Consider the following 19,118-nt stretch of genomic DNA (forward strand, 5'->3'; position numbering starts at 1 on the left):
TTTTGTCTTTGCGCCATGACGCACTTATTTTTTCATTCTTCTTGTACACCATCACAAAATTGTTCTCTTTTCCACAGCCTTTGCAGATCTGCCCAATAGAGGGATATTTACCTTTGTGTGGAAATGAAAGTTTACATCTGAAGCACAACTTCTTTTTCTGTGGAGAATTCACTCAGTGTCCTTTGGCCTTGTACTTTGGCTTTTTACTCACACTCATGATTGATTCCTTCTGGGCATCTCCGGCCTCCATGTCAGCAACTTGTCTACATGCTCTTTAGCTTAGCAGCCATGAGAACTCGCTCTCAGCATTCATCCTCTGAATGAATCTGACATGCATCCATCAGTCCTCTGAGGTGTAGAGCTTCCTCATCATTAAATCAATTGAACTCACTGTGTTTGATAAGTATATCCAGTATCTCAACAAATTTGCAGATGATCTCACCAACTTTCAGTGAATCTTCACTGAAATTGTAACTTTCATAATCTACATTTGGTTTTGGATTGAATTTGAGAATCAAGGCTGCTGTGATTTGACTTCATGTCGTTTCATCAGCTCACTGCATTTTCTTTTCAGTGACTTCTTTTACACCTTCATCAGCATGATTCTGAAGTTACTCAATAATCTTCTTGTCATCTTCTTCTTCAATCACATCAATCTATCCAGGCAGTCTATCCGTTGTCAATATCCAACTTTTTGGCAGAATCGAATGGTGATGTCGATGTCAAGAAGGCAGCAGCATTGTAACCGTTGGTGGAACTTACTGACGTGGAGAGTATAGTTCTCTCCAACACTACTTGATGATCTCATTTATGAAAACCTGCTATGATGCCTTCCAACATGCTAGCCCCTGGATGATCCTTAATAATGACACAAAACTGGAGCCCTTTCTTGGTCTCCAAAGCAAACATCACGATTCCACTCACCGCTCTCGGCTTTCTGCACTTCTACAGCTCTGACGGTGTGCAGCTATGGATATGGGAGGCTCTGCAAGCACAACCTCTGCTATTTTCACTCCCTGAAGCACTGTGGTATGATGAATGTCTTTACTCAGCACTGGTAAGTTGACTACCGTTTTTTGTATCACTTTGTCTTGAAGCATCTCTTTGGGCCGTCTGACACCTTGTTGATCTCTGCCTCACAGCGTTATCACTCCATGTGAAAGTGTGGCTTTGACTTGTGTAGTAGAGCAGCACCTCCTTGTGCGGCCTTCCCAGCAGGTATTTGTCCACTGATGCTTCAAATGCTTTACATGGAACTGGGTCTGTGCTTTAGCTCCACATACGCCTAATGTCGATTCCGCACTTTGACGGAGGCACATGTGGCACGCACAAGCAGTTTGCTGGACCACAGAAAATTCTCTGGGAAAGCATTGTCGATCTTTGGGTTTCTTATCCCTGATCTCGTTACAAGTAGCAGCATCCTCCCCAGCTTGGGTACGCTCCAATGAGTACACCACACACAGAGCTTAATCTAACACGCCTTTATTCTTCTGCGTGTAACTGCAAATTCTACATTCTCGCCCAGCATTCACTTCACTATGCACTAATGCTTATGTCAGTTCTACAGACTCCATCAGGAGCCACAGAGGATCCTTCATTACAAGTTCACACAACACTACCCAGACCTCTCTGTTTCATTTATTCTTTTTGAGTGGCTTTATGCTATGCATTGCCTTGCTCTGGAGATTTTTTACCGAAGTCTCCACTTTACTGACTCCTTCCTGCTATTCCTGATTTAACTAGGTTTCCCCTGGTTCTTAACTTTAGATTAGGAATAGTTTAGGCAACTTTAGATTTATTGATGCACAGACAGGAGGATGGAAATCTGTACATGGATCATCAAATCCTATTTCTTATCTTCGGTATCGCTGCAAATGAATTCCGTGTATTTCTTGTATGCTTTATGCTACTAAGACCTAGGCCCTGATTTGGATCTCGGAGGCCGGGTTTCTCTGTCGCAATGGGGTTGGATATCCCGTCCGCTGAGATATAAATCGCATTATAGGCATGCATGTGGTGATTTTGTATCTTTGATATGATTTTGATATTTATATGCATCCGTTTGGCTCTTAACTTGTAATAAATCCTACTTACCCTTACTTACTGGTTCCTGGTCCTTAATGTGTGGCCGAGAGGAGGACACTGCAAACTGAATTGTTTGATTGATGTTAACTTCCCTTTACCTCTCAGGCAACTAAAACATTTTAAACTCAGATAAATGGTAAGACCTGCCCAGAGCTCCAGCAGATTAAAATGCAAGATTGCTAAAGCTAGCGAATAGAGGCATAAAAGAATACGGCATCTCAAATGATTTGTGAGCTTGTAACCTGGATTGTCTTCGAGTGCACGTGGCTTCTTAATCATAATTCTCATAGATGTCTGATGAAACCTCTGAATTTATTGTGCAGTTGAAGATAAAATATGACCCTTGCTTCCTGCGGACTGGAGCAATGAAGCATCAGATTAGCAAGGTGAATGGAGAACATGGACTTTATCAACCCTTCTCTTCTGAAACCAATGAATTGTCAAAACGGAACGATACACCCAGCCTCCTGAACCTGGGCATGTGAGGCTAGCCCGCAGGCAGAAGCAGCGGAGGCGGAAGTGAGGCAACAGAGCAAACATAAAAGAACATTAATTCTAAAAGTTACTTCAGTCATAAAGGGCCACACAACAGTAGTAAAGTAAAGTACTGCAGCACAGATCTGGAATAAGTCCAACACCACAAATGGCCAACCAGTGGTACTGCAGCAACCTCCTTTAGAAAATAATAGTGGTAGGGACTAAAAATAAAACCCCATAGAATTTTTTTTTTTTATTAAATGTAATTATGTAAAATAGTTAAGGATATGAATAGATATAAGTTAATGTTAAGATAAATATAAAAATGAAAATACATTTATTTTATTTTAAAATATTTGAGTACTTTTTTTATTTTCAATAGTAATATTAGATTAGGTATTAATAAAATATAATTACATGTAATTAATTCTATTCATCATTATTAATACTTATTAATGCCTATTATAGAAAAGTAATTGTTACTTTAGGAGCTATTTTTTCATTTAAACTCTAGCAAAATATTTTTACTTCAATTTAATATATTTAAATGATTCTAACTTTTAATTCAAATTTAGTTAGCGATGATGTAGCATTTAGTTCTTGTGGTCTACATTTAAAATACATATATAAAATTAATGTATAATAATATTTAATGGAAAATATTTCTATGTTTTTTTTCCAAATTTAACAAACATTTTTTAATTCCCTGTGCCATTGGGAGATGTCTGGAGTCAGGGTGGCAATCTCCATATGGTGTAATATAGGGAAAGGTTTTCTATACTTTACCATATGGCGATCTCTACCCAATACGTATCTTTTTATGAGTTCTTCATTTGAGTTCTGAGATGTTGTTTTCACCTGTTCTCACATTTGTCAGTGGGAAAGGAATCATTCTTGCCACGTTGCTTGTATGAACAAATGCTGCTGTTAGACCCAGCGGTTCCGGGCTAGTTGGAACACATCGGAGCCAGTCAGAATCCACTGTCCCCGATAGGATGAGTACAATACACTTGGCCGATAACTTGTTCTTCCCCTCTGGTAGCTTGGCACTGAGCAGTCAGTCTTATCCTCAGGGATCGAGAGTAATGTATTGGCACAATACCACCCCGCAACACACTGTGTATACCACAAAAAGACTCCAAACCGTATGAATAAAACACTTGTCTTTGTATTACACACCCACTGAAATCAAAATGAGACACATATTGTATATATATTTTACAGTTATTTGTGATTGTCAAATTTCTCCATTGAAATAAAAACAGATCACACATTATATATACACACTTTACAGTTATATGCAATTGTCGAACTTTCCCATGAGCAGAAAGGTCAAACAATAACAGGAATTTGGCTGCACTTCATGACCCAGTCCCTCGGTCATTCAACTACACTAGCCAATGATACATGTTGCCCCTGCCGGTGCCCCTTTGACTAGAACCACCTAACATGGAAAGAAACAGTGAATTAGTTTTGTCCATCCGGATTAGATTTTCAAGCGCCCGACGGCACCTGTATGAGTGATCCCCCGTATACAAAAGGTTGTGACCCAGGAAGCTGGCACGCTTCCAAGTCAGGTGAAATATTTTACTCTCAAGCAGATGTGTGACCTGCAGTACCCCCTGACAGTAAGCTTCAGGTGCGCACAATGCACACTAAAGCCCCCTGGCCTAATCACGGTGTTCTCAACAACAAAGCACCTTGTGGCATGGGTCCAGGGAGTGGGAGCCAATGACCTCGGACAGAGACCACAATGTCAGGCACTGTTATCCTCCCGATCTGGAAGCTGGAGACAGTCTCAGCTTCAGTTTCCTTGAGACCCCTTGGACACGACACACTCTGGAGCACAAGCTAGCACAGGTCTTCTGTTTGCAAGCACGGGTCCCTTGGACTCTGCAAGCTCCCCCATACTTCTCAAGCTCCTCACGTCTCTGGACATCAGGTGGCTATTGATCTTTATGCGCACACACCTCTACACAGTGTGATGATCGTGTATGTCAGGACAGTCCTTGCCCCAAATACGATCACTTACACCCGTCTCCTGTGCACCCCTTGTGGTCCTTACGATCTCAGGATAAGAAGCCAACTGGTCCTTGAAGAGTACTTACTGACCCAGGCCATAACAGCTGGCACTTAGCTGCAGGCCTGCAACGTCCAGGCAAAATCCACCAAGTGATAGTCCCCTTCTCGGAGCGTGACAAGCTCCAGGGCACCATGAGTCTGCAGATAGTCCAGTTGCATTCCCTCCTGCCTTAATGATTCCTTGTGTCAATGTCACAGCATCGAGCCAGCGTAGTATGGTCCTGAATTCAAAAGTGTTTCTACTTTTGGAGTCCAGAGCTCCAGTAGTTAAACCCACATTTGCCTTTGAAGATACGATCAGTTTAAAAGGCCACCTTTGAAATGCACAGGTTTTCTCTAAATTCTGTCCTGTCTGCCATCCTGTCCCAGAAAGTTTGATCACTATCTTTAGTGGGGCCAAGACGCTGCCCCTTGGAATGCAGGTGCCAATTGCACCCCCGCATAACTGTGCCAGAAATCCCCTTCAGAGTCAGAGGTCCGCAGTTTCCCTGGAGCCCCTAGTTCAGGGCCTTCTATCCGGAATGCACAGATCTACCTGTCCCCCAAAACCCAGATGTGAAGTGAAGACTGGCAGACAGGCACCAAGAGCCACCAGCATCGAAATACCCACAGTGACACTCCCCACGCGTAATGTCGAATCCACTCACACTGCCGGAGAGGATTCGTCATCACAAGCACATCGATACCAAGCACTATACCGCTACTCTGCCCTTAGCAAATACTGCTTCATAGTGTTTCTCTACAATCCCCATTCTAATCCAATGCAAGAATAAAAATGATAATAATAGCATTTGTAGAGTGCACAGCGGTCGCAGTCAACAGCAAGTGAGGGAGGTCCAACCGAGGCAAAGAGTCAGGGACTTGAACTCTATCCTTTTAGCTACATGTTGCCAGTGAAGTTGTCTGATGTGTGAAGAGATGTGAGACGGAGCAGGACTCGACAAGTTAATCTCGCTGCTGCATTCTGTACGCTCTGTGATATAGTAATCAGATAGGGAGGCAGCCCAAGGTAAAGACTGTTGGCGACCTCCAGCTGAGATGTCACAGTAGTGTGGACTATGATCCTTTGACAATCCTTCGGCAATAGATGCAAGAATGTCCTCAAACTTCTCAACTCCAAGAAGCACGCCCTATTGTACCGAACGCACCACAAGGTGCCATTAACGACCCTTAGTGGTAACGCATACATGCACATGCCCAACATCTTCCCAACACTGCACCCTGACCCCAGGGAGAAGTCTGAGATAGCAAGAGACAAGCAGAAGCTGTGCTCTTAACCTTTTAAATGCCATACCGAGTAACAGTAACCCGTACACACTGGCACCACCAGGGAAGTCTGTGGCACAATCGATGAGCTGCCACCGTGGATGGCACAACCAGTGCAGCATGCCCGCAGAGGAGCATTGGAGGTGCAAGCCCCGGGTATATGTCTTAGGGACTTACAGCTAACTCCAGTCATGAATACACCAATCACCAGTATGTATATGATGTGTACAGCACTTTGGCACTGCACTGTGCCGAACGCGCTCAAAGGCCTACGGCTAGCATCCAGATCAGTGGAAACCAGGAAACACAAAAGCATAAAGTGGAGGTGAAGCACCCTAGAAAAGGGCATTTACAGCAGCTGCTTGATTTGGGAGCAATCTAAGCTCACATGTTCGCCACCTTCGACTGCACAATCTATTAAGTAATAACCTATGTATTAATGCTCTAAGCAAACTCCCACTTCCCTCACCCCTTTTCCTATAGCAATATCATGTTTAACTAACATCATGTCTTACTACAGCCTTCTACCACACTTCCACTTCATGATGCTTCACTGGTGTAGCCGGCCCGCCCCAGGACTAGGCCGCCCGCTTGGCTCACCTTCACTTCTCTTTCTCTCCTCTGTTTCTCCCATTACGTGCTGCCCAAATCAACTCTTTAAGCCATCCCACCACCCTCTGACAGCGACAAGCATCCAAAGGTAGATCTCTCCCTGACCTACTGAGAAGGCCCATTGCCATGGGCAACGATAGGCCGAGGGCTTTGCATTGCAGCAGGGAAGTGGCTCTGCAGCACCGACCTGTACGATGATACCATACAATACAATGAGTTTGTAGAGCGCTCGTCAACCTTCAAGGGATGCAGGCAACACGACAGCCACGTGACCCCCATCTCATTAACCCGCCCCTTTACCTTTTCTCCTGACCACCCATCCAAGGTGGAAACTCCATTTCCCTTTTTACCAAGGGCACTGGGTGTGAACATAATCCCTGGTCCACAGACAGACAAGACACACAGCCCATAAGAGAGGTACTACTTACCAATGGAGGGGTAGAAAGGGGTCAAGGGGTCCCCATAGGTCTGCAGGATGGTTCCCCGTTGGGCTCCTGTGCCTGGAAGCCACCAGTCCTCTGGATACACCCTGGCACCTGCTTCCGACGCATAGTCTGCAGGGTCGGAGTAAAGGATCACTCCTGCACAGCCGAAGGACTCCGCGTTCTGCACCTGAGGAAGGAGTACGGCAAGTCGTGTCAGGAGAGTGAGAGGTGCAGGCAATGCTTAGTTTGTAAAAGGAGGAGTGCCGCTGCTCAAACCTCAGAGATGGTACAGGAGGGATGTGACGATCAGCAACCTGTGTTAGAAGACTGAGGGGTGCAGGAGAGATGTGGAGACGAGCAGCCTGTATCAGGAGACTGAGGGGTGCAGGAGAGATGGTACAGGAGAGATGTAGAGACAAGCAGCCTGGGTCAGGAGACTGAGGGGTACAGGAGAGATGTGGAGACGAGCAGCCTGTATCAGGAGACTGAGGGGTGCAGGAGAGATGGTACAGGAGAGATGTAGAGACAAGCAGCCTGGGTCAGGAGACTGAGGGGTACAGGAGAGATGGTACAGGAGAGATGTGGAGACCAGCAGCCTGTATCAGGAGACTGAGGGGTGCAGGAGAGATGGTACAGGAGAGATGTGGAGACAAGCAGCCTGGGTCAGGAGACTGAGGGGTACAGGAGAGATGGTACAGGAGAGATGTGGAGACAGGCAGCATGTATCAGGAGACTGAGGGGTGCAGGAGAGATGGTACAGGAGAGATGTGGAGACAAGCAGCCTGGGTCAGGAGACCGAGGGGTACAGGAGAGATGTGGAGACGAGCAGCCTGTATCAGGAGACTGAGGGGTGCAGGAGAGATGGTACAGGAGAGATGTGGAGACAAGCAGCCTGGGTCAGGAGACTGAGGGGTACAGGAGAGATGGTACAGGAGAGATGTGGAGACCAGCAGCCTGTATCAGGAGACTGAGGGGTGCAGGAGAGATGGTACAGGAGAGATGTGGAGACAAGCAGCCTGGGTCAGGAGACTGAGGGGTACAGGAGAGATGTGGAGACGAGCAGCCTGTATCAGGAGACTGAGGGGTGCAGGAGAGATGGTACAGGAGAGATGTGGAGACAAGCAGCCTGGGTCAGGAGACTGAGGGGTACAGGAGAGATGGTACAGGAGAGATGTGGAGACCAGCAGCCTGTATCAGGAGACTGAGGGGTGCAGGAGAGATGGTACAGGAGAGATGTGGAGACAAGCAGCCTGGGTCAGGAGACTGAGGGGTACAGGAGAGATGGTACAGGAGAGATGTGGAGACAGGCAGCATGTATCAGGAGACTGAGGGGTGCAGGAGAGATGGTACAGGAGAGATGTGGAGACAAGCAGCCTGGGTCAGGAGACCGAGGGGTACAGGAGAGATGTGGAGACGAGCAGCCTGTATCAGGAGACTTAGGGGTGCAGGAGAGATGGTACAGGAGAGATGTGGAGACAAGCAGCCTGGGTCAGGAGACTGAGGGGTACAGGAGAGATGGTACAGGAGAGATGTGGAGACCAGCAGCCTGTATCAGGAGACTGAGGGGTGCAGGAGAGATGGTACAGGAGAGATGTGGAGACAAGCAGCCTGGGTCAGGAGACTGAGGGGTACAGGAGAGATGGTACAGGAGAGATGTGGAGACAGGCAGCATGTATCAGGAGACTGAGGGGTACAGGAGAGATGTGGAGACGAGCAGCCTGGGTCAGGAGACTGAGGGGTACAGGAGAGATGGTACAGGAGAGATGTGGAGACAGGCAGCATGTATCAGGAGACTGAGGGGTACAGGAGAGATGTGGAGACGAACAGCCTGGGTCAGGAGACTGAGGGGTACAGGAGAGATGGTACAGGAGAGATGTGGAGACAGGCAGCATGTATCAGGAGACTGAGGGGTACAGGAGAGATGTGGAGACGAGCAGCCTGGGTCAGGAGACTGAGGGGTACAGGAGAGATGGTACAGGAGAGATGTGGAGACAGGCAGCATGTATCAGGAGACTGAGGGGTACAGGAGAGATGGTACAGGAGAGATGTGGAGACAGGCAGCCTGGGTCAGGAGACTGAGGGGTGCAGGAGAGGTGTCACAGGAGAGACGTGGAGACGAGCAGCCTGTGACAGGAGACTGAGAGGAGCAGGAGAGATGGTACAGGAGAGATGTGGAGATGGGCAGCCTGTGTCAGGAGACTGAGGGGTGAAATGAGAGATGGTAAAAGAGAGATATGGAGACCAGCATCCTGGGTCAGGAGACTGAGGGGGTGCTGGAGAGATGGTACAGGAGAGATGTGGAGACAGGCAGCCTGGGTCAGGAGACTGAGGGGTACAGGAGAGATGGTACAGGAGAGATGTGGAGACAGGCAGCATGTATCAGGAGACTGAGGGGTACAGGAGAGATGGTACAGGAGAGATGTGGAGACAGGCAGCCTGGGTCAGGAGACTGAGGGGTGCAGGAGAGGTGTCACAGGAGAGACGTGGAGACGAGCAGCCTGTGACAGGAGACTGAGAGGAGCAGGAGAGATGGTACAGGAGAGATGTGGAGATGGGCAGCCTGTGTCAGGAGACTGAGGGGTGAAATGAGAGATGGTAAAAGAGAGATATGGAGACCAGCATCCTGGGTCAGGAGACTGAGGGGGTGCTGGAGAGATGGTACAGGAGAGATGTGGAGACAGGCAGCCTGGGTCAGGAGACTGAGGGGTGCAGGAGAGATGGCACGGGAGAGATGGGAAGATGATAAGCCATGACAGGAGACTGAGGGGTGCAGGAGAGATGGTACATGAGTATGTGAAGATGAGCAGCCTGTGACAGGAGACTGAAGGCTGCAGGAGAGACGGTTGAGGTGAGATGTGGAGATGAGCAGCCTGGGTTGGGAGACTGAGGGGTGCTGGGGAGATGGCACAGGAGAGATGTGGAGACAAGCAGCCTGGGTTGGGAGACTGAGGGGTGCAGGAGAGATTGTACAGGAGAGATGTGGAGACGGGCATCCTGTGTCAGGAGACTGAGGGGTGCTGGGGAGATGGCACAGGAGAGATGTGGAGACAAGAAGCCTGGGTCGGGTGACTGAGGGGTGCAGGAGAGATGGTACAGGAGAGATGTGGAGACGAGCAGCCTGTGACAGGAGACTGAGGGGTGCAGGAGAGATGGTAAAAGAGAGATATGGAGACCAGCATCCTGGGTCAGGAGACTGAGGGGGTGCTGGAGAGATGGTACAGGAGAGATGTGGAGACAGGCAGCCTGGGTCAGGAGACTGAGGGGTGCAGGAGAGATGGCACGGGAGAGATGTGGAGATGATCAGCCTGGGTCAGGAGACTGAGGGGTGCAGGAGATTAATTCAAACACCTCCGCAAACGGCCCACAAACACCTTAGAACACTGGCCTCCTATAACCTTGGAATCACTTAGGTCCACCCTCAAGACCATCAAATCAGGCTCCCCCCGGGATCCATTACCCGTTAGTGTCTTGAAACAAATTGACGTCCCATCCCTGACCATTATCACCGATACTCTAAACTCTTCTCTTCAACTCTCCACAGTCCCTTCACTCTGGAAACACGCTATGGTCAGTCCACTTCTGAAAAACCCACAGCCAACCCTGAAATACTAGCCAATTACCGACCCATATCTCTTCTCCCAGCCTTTTCAAAACTTCTGGAAAGACATATTCACTCCGCCCTCACACTTTTCACTGAAGACAATTCCCTCCTTCACCCGGCACAGTCCGGTTTTAGAGCTGGCTTCTCCACCAAAACCGCTCTACTGGGAGTAACCGAAACCATCAGGAAACTCCTTGATGAGGGTCAAACAGTCGCACTCATTCTGTTAGACCTGAGTGTGGCTTTTGACACCATCTCACACAACAAACTTCTGGCCACTCTTGGTAGAAATGGTATCCGGGGTGCAGCACTACAATGGATCAAGTCTTTTCTGACACACAGGACGTTTCAGATCACATCCTCCCTCGCCCGTTCTGATACGTTCAGTGCCCCACATGGAGTACCGCAGGGCTCCATCCTGAGCCCACTGTACTTTAACCTCTACTTCAGACCCCTGGCTGATTTAGTAGACAGGTCAGGACTCACTCTCATGACCTATGCCGATGACTCTCAGATCATCATCTCACTGTCAGAGTCCAACCCCTCAGCCTAATCCCTTCTCAGACAGGGGCTCCAAAATATCTTCAGCTGGATGTCCACCAACCAGCTGAAGTTAAACGGAGACAAAACAGAGATCCTCCTGGGGAAAAATAAAGACCTGTGGAACTCCTCCCACTGGCTCTCCGAGTTAGGTAACCTCCCTTCACCTGCCACCCAAGTAAGAAACCTGGGGGTTACCATCGACAACGCCCTATCCATGAAACAACAGGCCAACAAAGTGGTAGGCCTCTTTTCACCATTATGAAGTGGCTGAAAAAAATCCTATGGATGCTGCCCCGTGAAACCCAAAAGACTGTAGTCAATGCACTCATAACATCTCGTCTTGACTACGGCAGCATTCTTTACCTGGGCTCAAATCAGGCTGTCATTAAACGGCTGCAACTTGTCCAAAATTCAGCTGCAAGACACTTATGCAAAATCCCAAAAACTGCCAGTGTGTCGAAGCACCTGAAGGACCTGCATTGGCTCAGGGTGGAAAACCGCATCAGGTTCAAAGCCCTGAGCTACATGTTTAGGATTAAATCAGGAATGGCACCGAAATACCTGCAAGCACTAGCTACTCCCTACATCCCGGGAAGGAAGCTGCGCTCCCAAACCGCAGCAAACTTTGTGGCTCCCAGGTTCAGACTGGCGAGAATGGGAGGAAGATCCTTCTCTGTCCTAGGGCCCACTCTCTGGAATACACTCCCCCCTCACATTCGCAAAGAAGAAAACTATGCCAGGTTTAGGAAGAACATAAAGACCTGGCTTTTCCAGAAATTACCCTACTGACTAAGCTCATACCATACCCCAGTTCATTGACATGTCGTCGGCGCCGGGAAACCATTTTTGGGTAGCTGCGTGCCATATAATTGTAAAAAATAAATAAATAAATACAATAAATGGTACAAGAGACATGTGGGGACAAGCAGCCTTGGTAAGGAAACTAAGTGGTGCAGGAGGGATGTCACAGGAGCGATGTGGAGATGAGCAGCCTGTGTCAGGAGACTGAGGGGTTTAAGGGAGATGTCACAGGAGAGATGTGGAAACAAGCAGCCTGAGTCAGGAGACTGAGGGGTGCAGGAGAGATGGTGCAGGAGAGGTGTGGAGACGGGCAGCCTTGGTCAGGAGACTGAGGGGTGCTGGAGAGATGATACAGGAGAGATGTGGAGACGAGCAGCCTCTGACAGGAGACTGAGGGGTGCAGGAGAGATGGTAGAGGAGAGATGTGGAGACCAGCAGCCTGTGTCAGGAGGCTGAGGGGTGCAGGAGAGATGGTACAGGAGAGATGTGGAGACGAGCAGCCTCTGACAAGAGACTGAGGGGTGCAGGAGAGATGGTAGAGGAGAGATGTGGAGACCAGCAGCCTGTGTCAGGAGGCTGAGGGGTGCAGGAGAGATTGTACAGGAGAGATGTGGAGACGAGCAGCCTCTGACAGGAGACTGAGGGGTGCAGGAGAGATTGTAGAGGAGAGATGTGGAGACCAGCAGCCTGTGTCAGGAGACTAAGGGGTGCAGGAGAGATGGTACAGGAGAGATGTGGAGACGAGCAGCCTTGGTAAGGATACTGAGGGGTGCAGGAGAGATGGTAAAAGAGAGATGTGGAGACCAGCAACCTGGGTCAGGAGACTGAGGGGTGCAGGAGAGATGGTACAGGAGTAGGTGGAGATGAGCAGCCTGTGACAGGAAACTGAGGGGTGCAGGAGAGATTGCACGGGAGAGATGTGGAGAGGAGCAGCCTTGGTCAGGAGACTGAGGGGTGCTGGAGAGATGGTACAGGAGAGATGTGGAGACGAGCAGCCTCTGACAGGAGACTGAGGGGTGCAGGAGAGATGGTAGAGGAGAGATGTGGAGATGAGCAGCCTTGGTTAGGAGACTAAGGGGTGCAGGAGAGATGGTACAGGAGAGATATGGGGATGAGCAGCCTGGGTCAGGAGACTGAGGAGTGCAGGAGAGATGGTACAGGAGAGGTGTGGGGACGAGCAGCCTGTGGCAGGAGACTGAGGGGTGCAGGAGAGATAGCACGGGAGAGATGTGGAGAGGAGCAGCCTTGGTCAGGAGACTGAGGGGTGCTGGAGAGATGGTACAGGAGAGATGTGGAGACGAGCAGCCTCTGACAGGAGACTGAGGGGTGCAGGAGAGATGGTAGAGGAGAGATGTGGAGATGGGCAACCTGTGTCAGGAGACGGAAGGGTGCAGGCGAGATGGTTGAGGAGAGATGTGGAGATGGGCAGCCTGTGACAGTAGACTGAGGGGTGCAGGGGAGATGGTACAGAGAGATGTGGAGACAAGCAGCCTGGGAAAGGAGACTGAGGGGTGCAGGAGAGATGGTACAGGAGTATGTGGAGATGAGCAGCCTGTGTCAGGAGACTGAGGGGTGCAGGCAAGATGGTTGAGGAGAGATGTGGAGACGGGAAGCCTGTGTCAGGAGACTGAGGATTGCAGGCGAGATGGTACTGGAGAGATGTGGAGACGAGCAGCCTGTGACAGGAGAATGAGGGGTGTAGGGGAGATGATTGAGGAGAGATGTGGAGACGGGCAGCCTGTGTCAGGAGACTGAGGGGTGCAGGGGAGATGGCACAGGAGAGATGTGGAGACAAGCAGCCTGGGTGGGGTGACTGGGGGGTGCAGGAGAGATGGTACAGGAGAGATGTGGAGATGAGCAACCTGTGACAGGAGACTGAGGGGTGCAGGAGAGATGGTACAGGAGTATGTGGAGATGAGCAGCCTGTGTCTGAAGACTGAGGAGTCAATGGGAGATGGTAAAAGAGAGATGTGGAGACCAGCAGCCAGGGTCAGGAGACTGAGGGGTGCAGGAGAGATGGTACTGGAGAGATGTGGAGACAGGCAGCCTGGGTCAGGAGACTGAGGGGTGCAGGAGAGACGGCACGGGAGGGATGTGGAGACGAGCAGCCTTGACAGGAGAGTGAGGGGTGCAGGAGAGATGGTACTGGAGAAATGTGGAGACTAGCAGCCTGTGACAGGAGACTGAGGGGTGGAGGAGAGATGGTTGAGGTGAGATGTGGTGACGAGCAGCCTGTGACAGGAGACTGAGGGGTGCAGGAGAAATGGTACAGGAGAGATGTGGTGACGAGCTGCCTGTGACAGGAGACTGAGGGGTGCAGGAGAGATGGTACTGGAGAGATGTAGAGAGGAGCAGCCTGTGACAGGAGACTGAGGGGTGCAGGAGAGATGGTTGAGGTGAGATATGGAGACAATCAGCCTGTGAGAGGAGACTGAGGGGTGCAGGAGAAATGGTACAGGAGTATGTGGAGATGAGCATCCTGTGTCATGAGACTGAAGGGTGCAGGCGAGATGGTTGAGGAAAGATGTGGAGACGGGCAGCCTGTGTCGGGAGACTGAAGGGTGCAGGCGAGATGGTTGAGGAAAGATGTGTAGACGGGCAGCCTGTGTCAGGAGACTGAGGGGTGCAGGGGAGATGGAACAGGAGAGATGTGGAGACAAGCAGCCTGGGTCAGGAGACTGAGGGGTGCAGGGGAGAAGGCACGGGAGAGATGTGGAGACGAGCAGCCTCTGACAGGAGACTGAGGGGTGCAGGAGAGATGGTAGAGGAGAGATGTGGAGACGAGCAGCCTGTGACAGGAGACTGAGTGGTGCAGGAGAAATGGTACAGGAGAGATGTGGAGACGAGCAGCCATGACAGGAGAGTGAGGGGTGCAGGAGAGATGGTACTGGAGAGATGTGGAGACGAGCAGTTTGTGACTGCAGACTGAGGGGTGCAGGAGAGATGGTACAGGAGAGATGTGGAGACGAGCAGCCATGACAGGAGACTGAGGGGTGCAGGAGAAATGGTAAAGGAGTATGTGGAGATGAGCAGCCTGTGTCATGAGACTGAAGGGTGCAGAGGCGAGATGGTTGAGGAGAGATGTGGAGACAAGCACCCAAGGTCGGGAGTCCGAGGGATGGAGGAGAGATGGTAAGGTGCATTAAACACACATATTACCACAGAGCGAGCAGCGGGAGGACGGGAGTTACAGTGAATCATTCTATCTGTAACACCTGAAGAGCTGTGTGTAATGTGAGCGCAGCCCCAGAATGGACGTCTCATCTACAGCAGACATCAAGCATTGCCAGAATGGGCTGGGCTGGGGATCCTGTTTATCTGTGAGTGAATACCTGTGTTCACCTGTGAGGGCATCGCAGGACTGAGGAGATCAGTTCCCCGCCGTCAGTGCAGGGTTAGATGAAGGATCAGTCCCCATCAGCTGCAGAGACAGCCCTCAGCACACCCTCCACTGGTTCTTGTGGTGATGCCTGGAGAATTGGTATCTGTGGCTGTGGGAAGCCTGGGGACAGATCACAGCTGGAGGGGGTGGGTCCCTGGGTGGAGTCCTAACAGGACCTATCAGGGAAGGGTGGAGCCCCAAGAGGACCTATCAGGGGAGGGTGGAGTCCTAACAGGACCTATCAGGGGAGAGTGGAGTCCTAACAGGACCTATCATTGGAGGGTGGGGCCCTAACAGAACCTATCAGGGGATGGTGGAGCCCCAACAGGACCTATCAGGGGAGAGTGGAGTCCTAACAGGACCTGTCAGGGGAGGGTGGGGCCCTAACAGGACGTATCAGGGGAGGGTGGTGCCCCAACAGGACCTATCTGGGGAGAGTGGAGTCCTAACAGGACCTATCAGGGGAGGGTGAAGCCCCACCAGGACCTATCTGGGGAGGGTGGAGCCCTAACAAGACCTGTCACGGGAGGGTGGAATCCTAACAAGACCTATCAGGGGAGGGTGAAGCCCTGACAGTACTATCAGGGGAGGGTGGAGTCCTAACAGGAACTATTAGGGATGAGTGGAGTCCTAACAGGACCTATCAGGGGAGGGTGGAGTCCTAACAGGACCTATCAGGGGAAGCTGGAGTCCTAACAAGACCTATCAGGGGAGGGTGAAGCCCTGACAGTACTATCAGGGGAGGGTGGAGTCCTAACAGGAACTATTAGGGATGAGTGGAGTCCTAACAGGACCTATCAGGGGAGGGTGGAGTCCTAACAGGACCTATCAGGGGAAGCTGGAGTCCTAACAAGACCTATCAGGGGAGGGTGGAGCCCTAACAAGACCTACCAGGGGATAGTGGAGTCCTAACAGGACCTATCAGGGGAGGATGGAGTCCTAAAAAGACCTATCAGGGGAGGGTGGAGCCCTAACAGGACCTACCAGGGGAGAGTGGAGTCCTAACATGACCAATCAGGGAAGGGTGGAGCCCTAACAGGACCTATCAGGGGAGGGTGGAGTCCTAACAGGACCCATCAGGGAAGGGTGGACTCCTAACAGGACCTATCAGGGGAGGGTGGAGCCCTAACAGGACCTACCAGGGGAGAGTGGAGTCCTAACATGACCAATCAGGGAAGGGTGGAGCCCTAACAGGACCTATCAGGGGAGGGTGGAGTCCTAACAGGACCTATGAGGGGAGGGAGGGCCCTAACAGGACCTATCAGGGGAGGGTGGAGCCCCAACAGGACCTATCAGCGTTGGGTGGAGTCCTAACAGGACCTATCAGGGGAGGGTGGAGCCCCAACCGGACCTATCTCGGGGAGGTTGGAGCCCTATCAAGACCTATCAGAGGAGGGTGGAGTCCGTACAGGACCTATCGGGGGAGGGTGGGGCCCTATCAGGACCTATTAGGGGAGGGTGGAGCCGTAACAAGAGCTATCGGGAGAGGGTGGAGCCCCAACAAGACCCATCAGGGGAGGTGGAGCCCCAACAGGACCTATCAGGGGAGGGTGGGGCCCTAACAGGGCCTATCAGGGGAAGGTGGAGCCCCAACAGGACCTATGAGGGGAGAGTGGAGTCCTAACAGGACCTGTCAGGGGAGGGTAGGGCCCTAACAGGACGTATCAGGGGAGGGTGGTGCCCCAACATTACCTATCAGGGGAGAGTGGAGTCCTAACAGGACCTATCAGGGGAGGGTGGAGCCCGACCAGGACCTATCTGGGGGGGGGTGGAGCCCTAACAAGACCTATCAGGGGAGGGTGGAATCCTAACAGGACCTATCAGGGGAGGGTGAAGCACTAACAGGACCTGTCAGGGGAGGGTGGGGTCCTAAGGGGAACTATTAGGGATGAGTGGAGTCCTAACAGGACCTATCAGGGGAGGGGGGAGTCCTAGCAAGACCTATCAGGGGAGGGTGGAGTCCTAACAGGACCTATCAGGGGAGGGTGGAGTCCTAACAGGAATTATCAGGGAAGGGGGGCCTAACAGCACCTGTCATGGGAGGGTGGAGTCCTAACAGGACCTATCAGGGGAGGGTGGACTCCTAACAGGACCTATCAGTGGAGGGTGGAGCCCTAACAGGACCAATCATGGGAGAGTGGAGTCCTAACATGACCAATCAGGGGAGAGTGGAGCCCTAACAGGACCTATCAGGGAGGGTGTGGCCCTAACAGGACCTATCAGGGGAGGGGAACAATGGTACCTGACTATGACGATCTTGTCGTCCTGCGACCTGTCTCTAAACCACATCCTTTGCTGGGTAAGATGGCTTCTGTGCCACTATCTATGTTGAAATGCACCAAAGCCACAGACGTCACAAGCCTTGGTTGAACAATTGCATCCATGCGGGTGGACATCAATCCACCTTGGACTGAGCCATGGCCTTTCTCTGTCCAGCTCTCCCCTGACACTGTTCCTCTAAGATGAATAATTCTGTCATCTCTCTGCCTCGTCATGAGGGCCTTGGCACGTGCCTCTTCTATATCATAGGCTACGTAAAGCACCCTGAACTCAACACCCCTGCAGACAAATGAGAGCATTGTGCTGCGTGAACCGCTGCCTTCTCAGCCCACCCCTCCCTCAGGACAGTGTCATCCTGATGCGCCACACTCTGGCACTGAGGGTCCCTGCTGTGCAAGGAACACACATCGTTCATGCGCCAGCATGTGTTCTTTCATACGTCCAATGGTCGACTGGCTCGTCACCGAGGGTCAGGGGTCATCTTCTAGTGATGCCATTATTTAACCAGGCTCTGATGGTTAATTGCGATTCTCCTATTAACATGCCTAGAGAATCTAGATTTCATTAAAGACATGGAGGCTCACATTATGCAATGACTTTTAATTGCAGATCCAAGCCAGTCGCATCACAATACAAAGGTTCCAATGAGAACACTGAGATAAAGTAATACACAAAACATAGCAACCATCAGCCTCTTTTAAATGCGGCTCCAAGCAGATAAGTAGCTTACTATCTTCTCTCCATACTTTCATTAATATTGAGCTTTGGTAACTATATAGAGTTGTATTTGGGGGTTTTGCACGAAGAGTGGCTGTATGCAAGACACCTTTGCTCAGTTTGTACCCTATAAAAGACCACTTCCCTCTCAGGGTGATGTGTCCGATGTGATTGCTCATAAGAAAGTTGGGGTTAAACGTACAAAGAAGACTAATCACACTATTTCCGAGACCAATGAGAGCACGGGAGGTCCTAGCACCTCTTTTAATATTGGTGGTCTTAACACCACAAAATATTTGGAAGGTCTTCGCACCTCAACTAATAGAGTTGTCTCTTATGACACACAACATTCGGGTGCCCTTCGCGGCCCAAATACCTTGGATGCCCTTAGCGGCTCACTATCTCAAAGTGCTCAAGACTTCCCAGAGGGCTCGGATAATAATAATGATGATGATGATGATATGGATCCAGACGAATACGTTCTGGATTTAGATGATGGGGATGTAGGAATTTTTGATGAGGAGGACTAAACTCCTTCTTCCTCGAAGGACAGTATTCTAAACCCCCTTGGAGACAAAATGTTCTCCCCTCTTAATTTAAAACATCCTCGTTCCTCGCAATGGTCTCCACAGGAACATGTCTCTAAATTTATTTAAAAATGGATTTGCTTCCCTCTTGAAAGAGAGACAAGGAATATTTTAAGGGCAGAGTGTTCAAGACCCTCAATAGATGAAAAAGCATGTTATGCCCCTAATATGGATCCGGAATTGATTAAGTATCTGTTTAGACTTGGACGCGATCCTAGAAAAGGCCTAGGAAAAGCTTTTAAATGGTGCCAAGATCGCCT

The 19,118-nt window shown here is 50.4% G+C and overlaps 1 protein-coding gene across 1 annotated transcript in view; it reads right to left on the reverse strand.

The window, feature by feature from the left end:
- Positions 1-19,118, reverse strand: part of LOC147689525 (glutamate carboxypeptidase 2-like) — a 442,929-nt gene that overhangs the window by 379,890 nt on the left and 43,921 nt on the right. The window contains exon 5 of the mRNA XM_086936914.1: positions 6,951-7,134. Coding sequence (XP_086793040.1) covers positions 6,951-7,134 — 184 coding nt within the window. The remainder of the gene's footprint in view (positions 1-6,950; positions 7,135-19,118) is intronic.

Source organism: Lissotriton vulgaris, chromosome 9 (assembly GCF_964263255.1).
Source record: "Lissotriton vulgaris chromosome 9, aLisVul1.2, whole genome shotgun sequence".
Lineage (NCBI taxonomy): Eukaryota > Metazoa > Chordata > Amphibia > Caudata > Salamandridae > Lissotriton > Lissotriton vulgaris.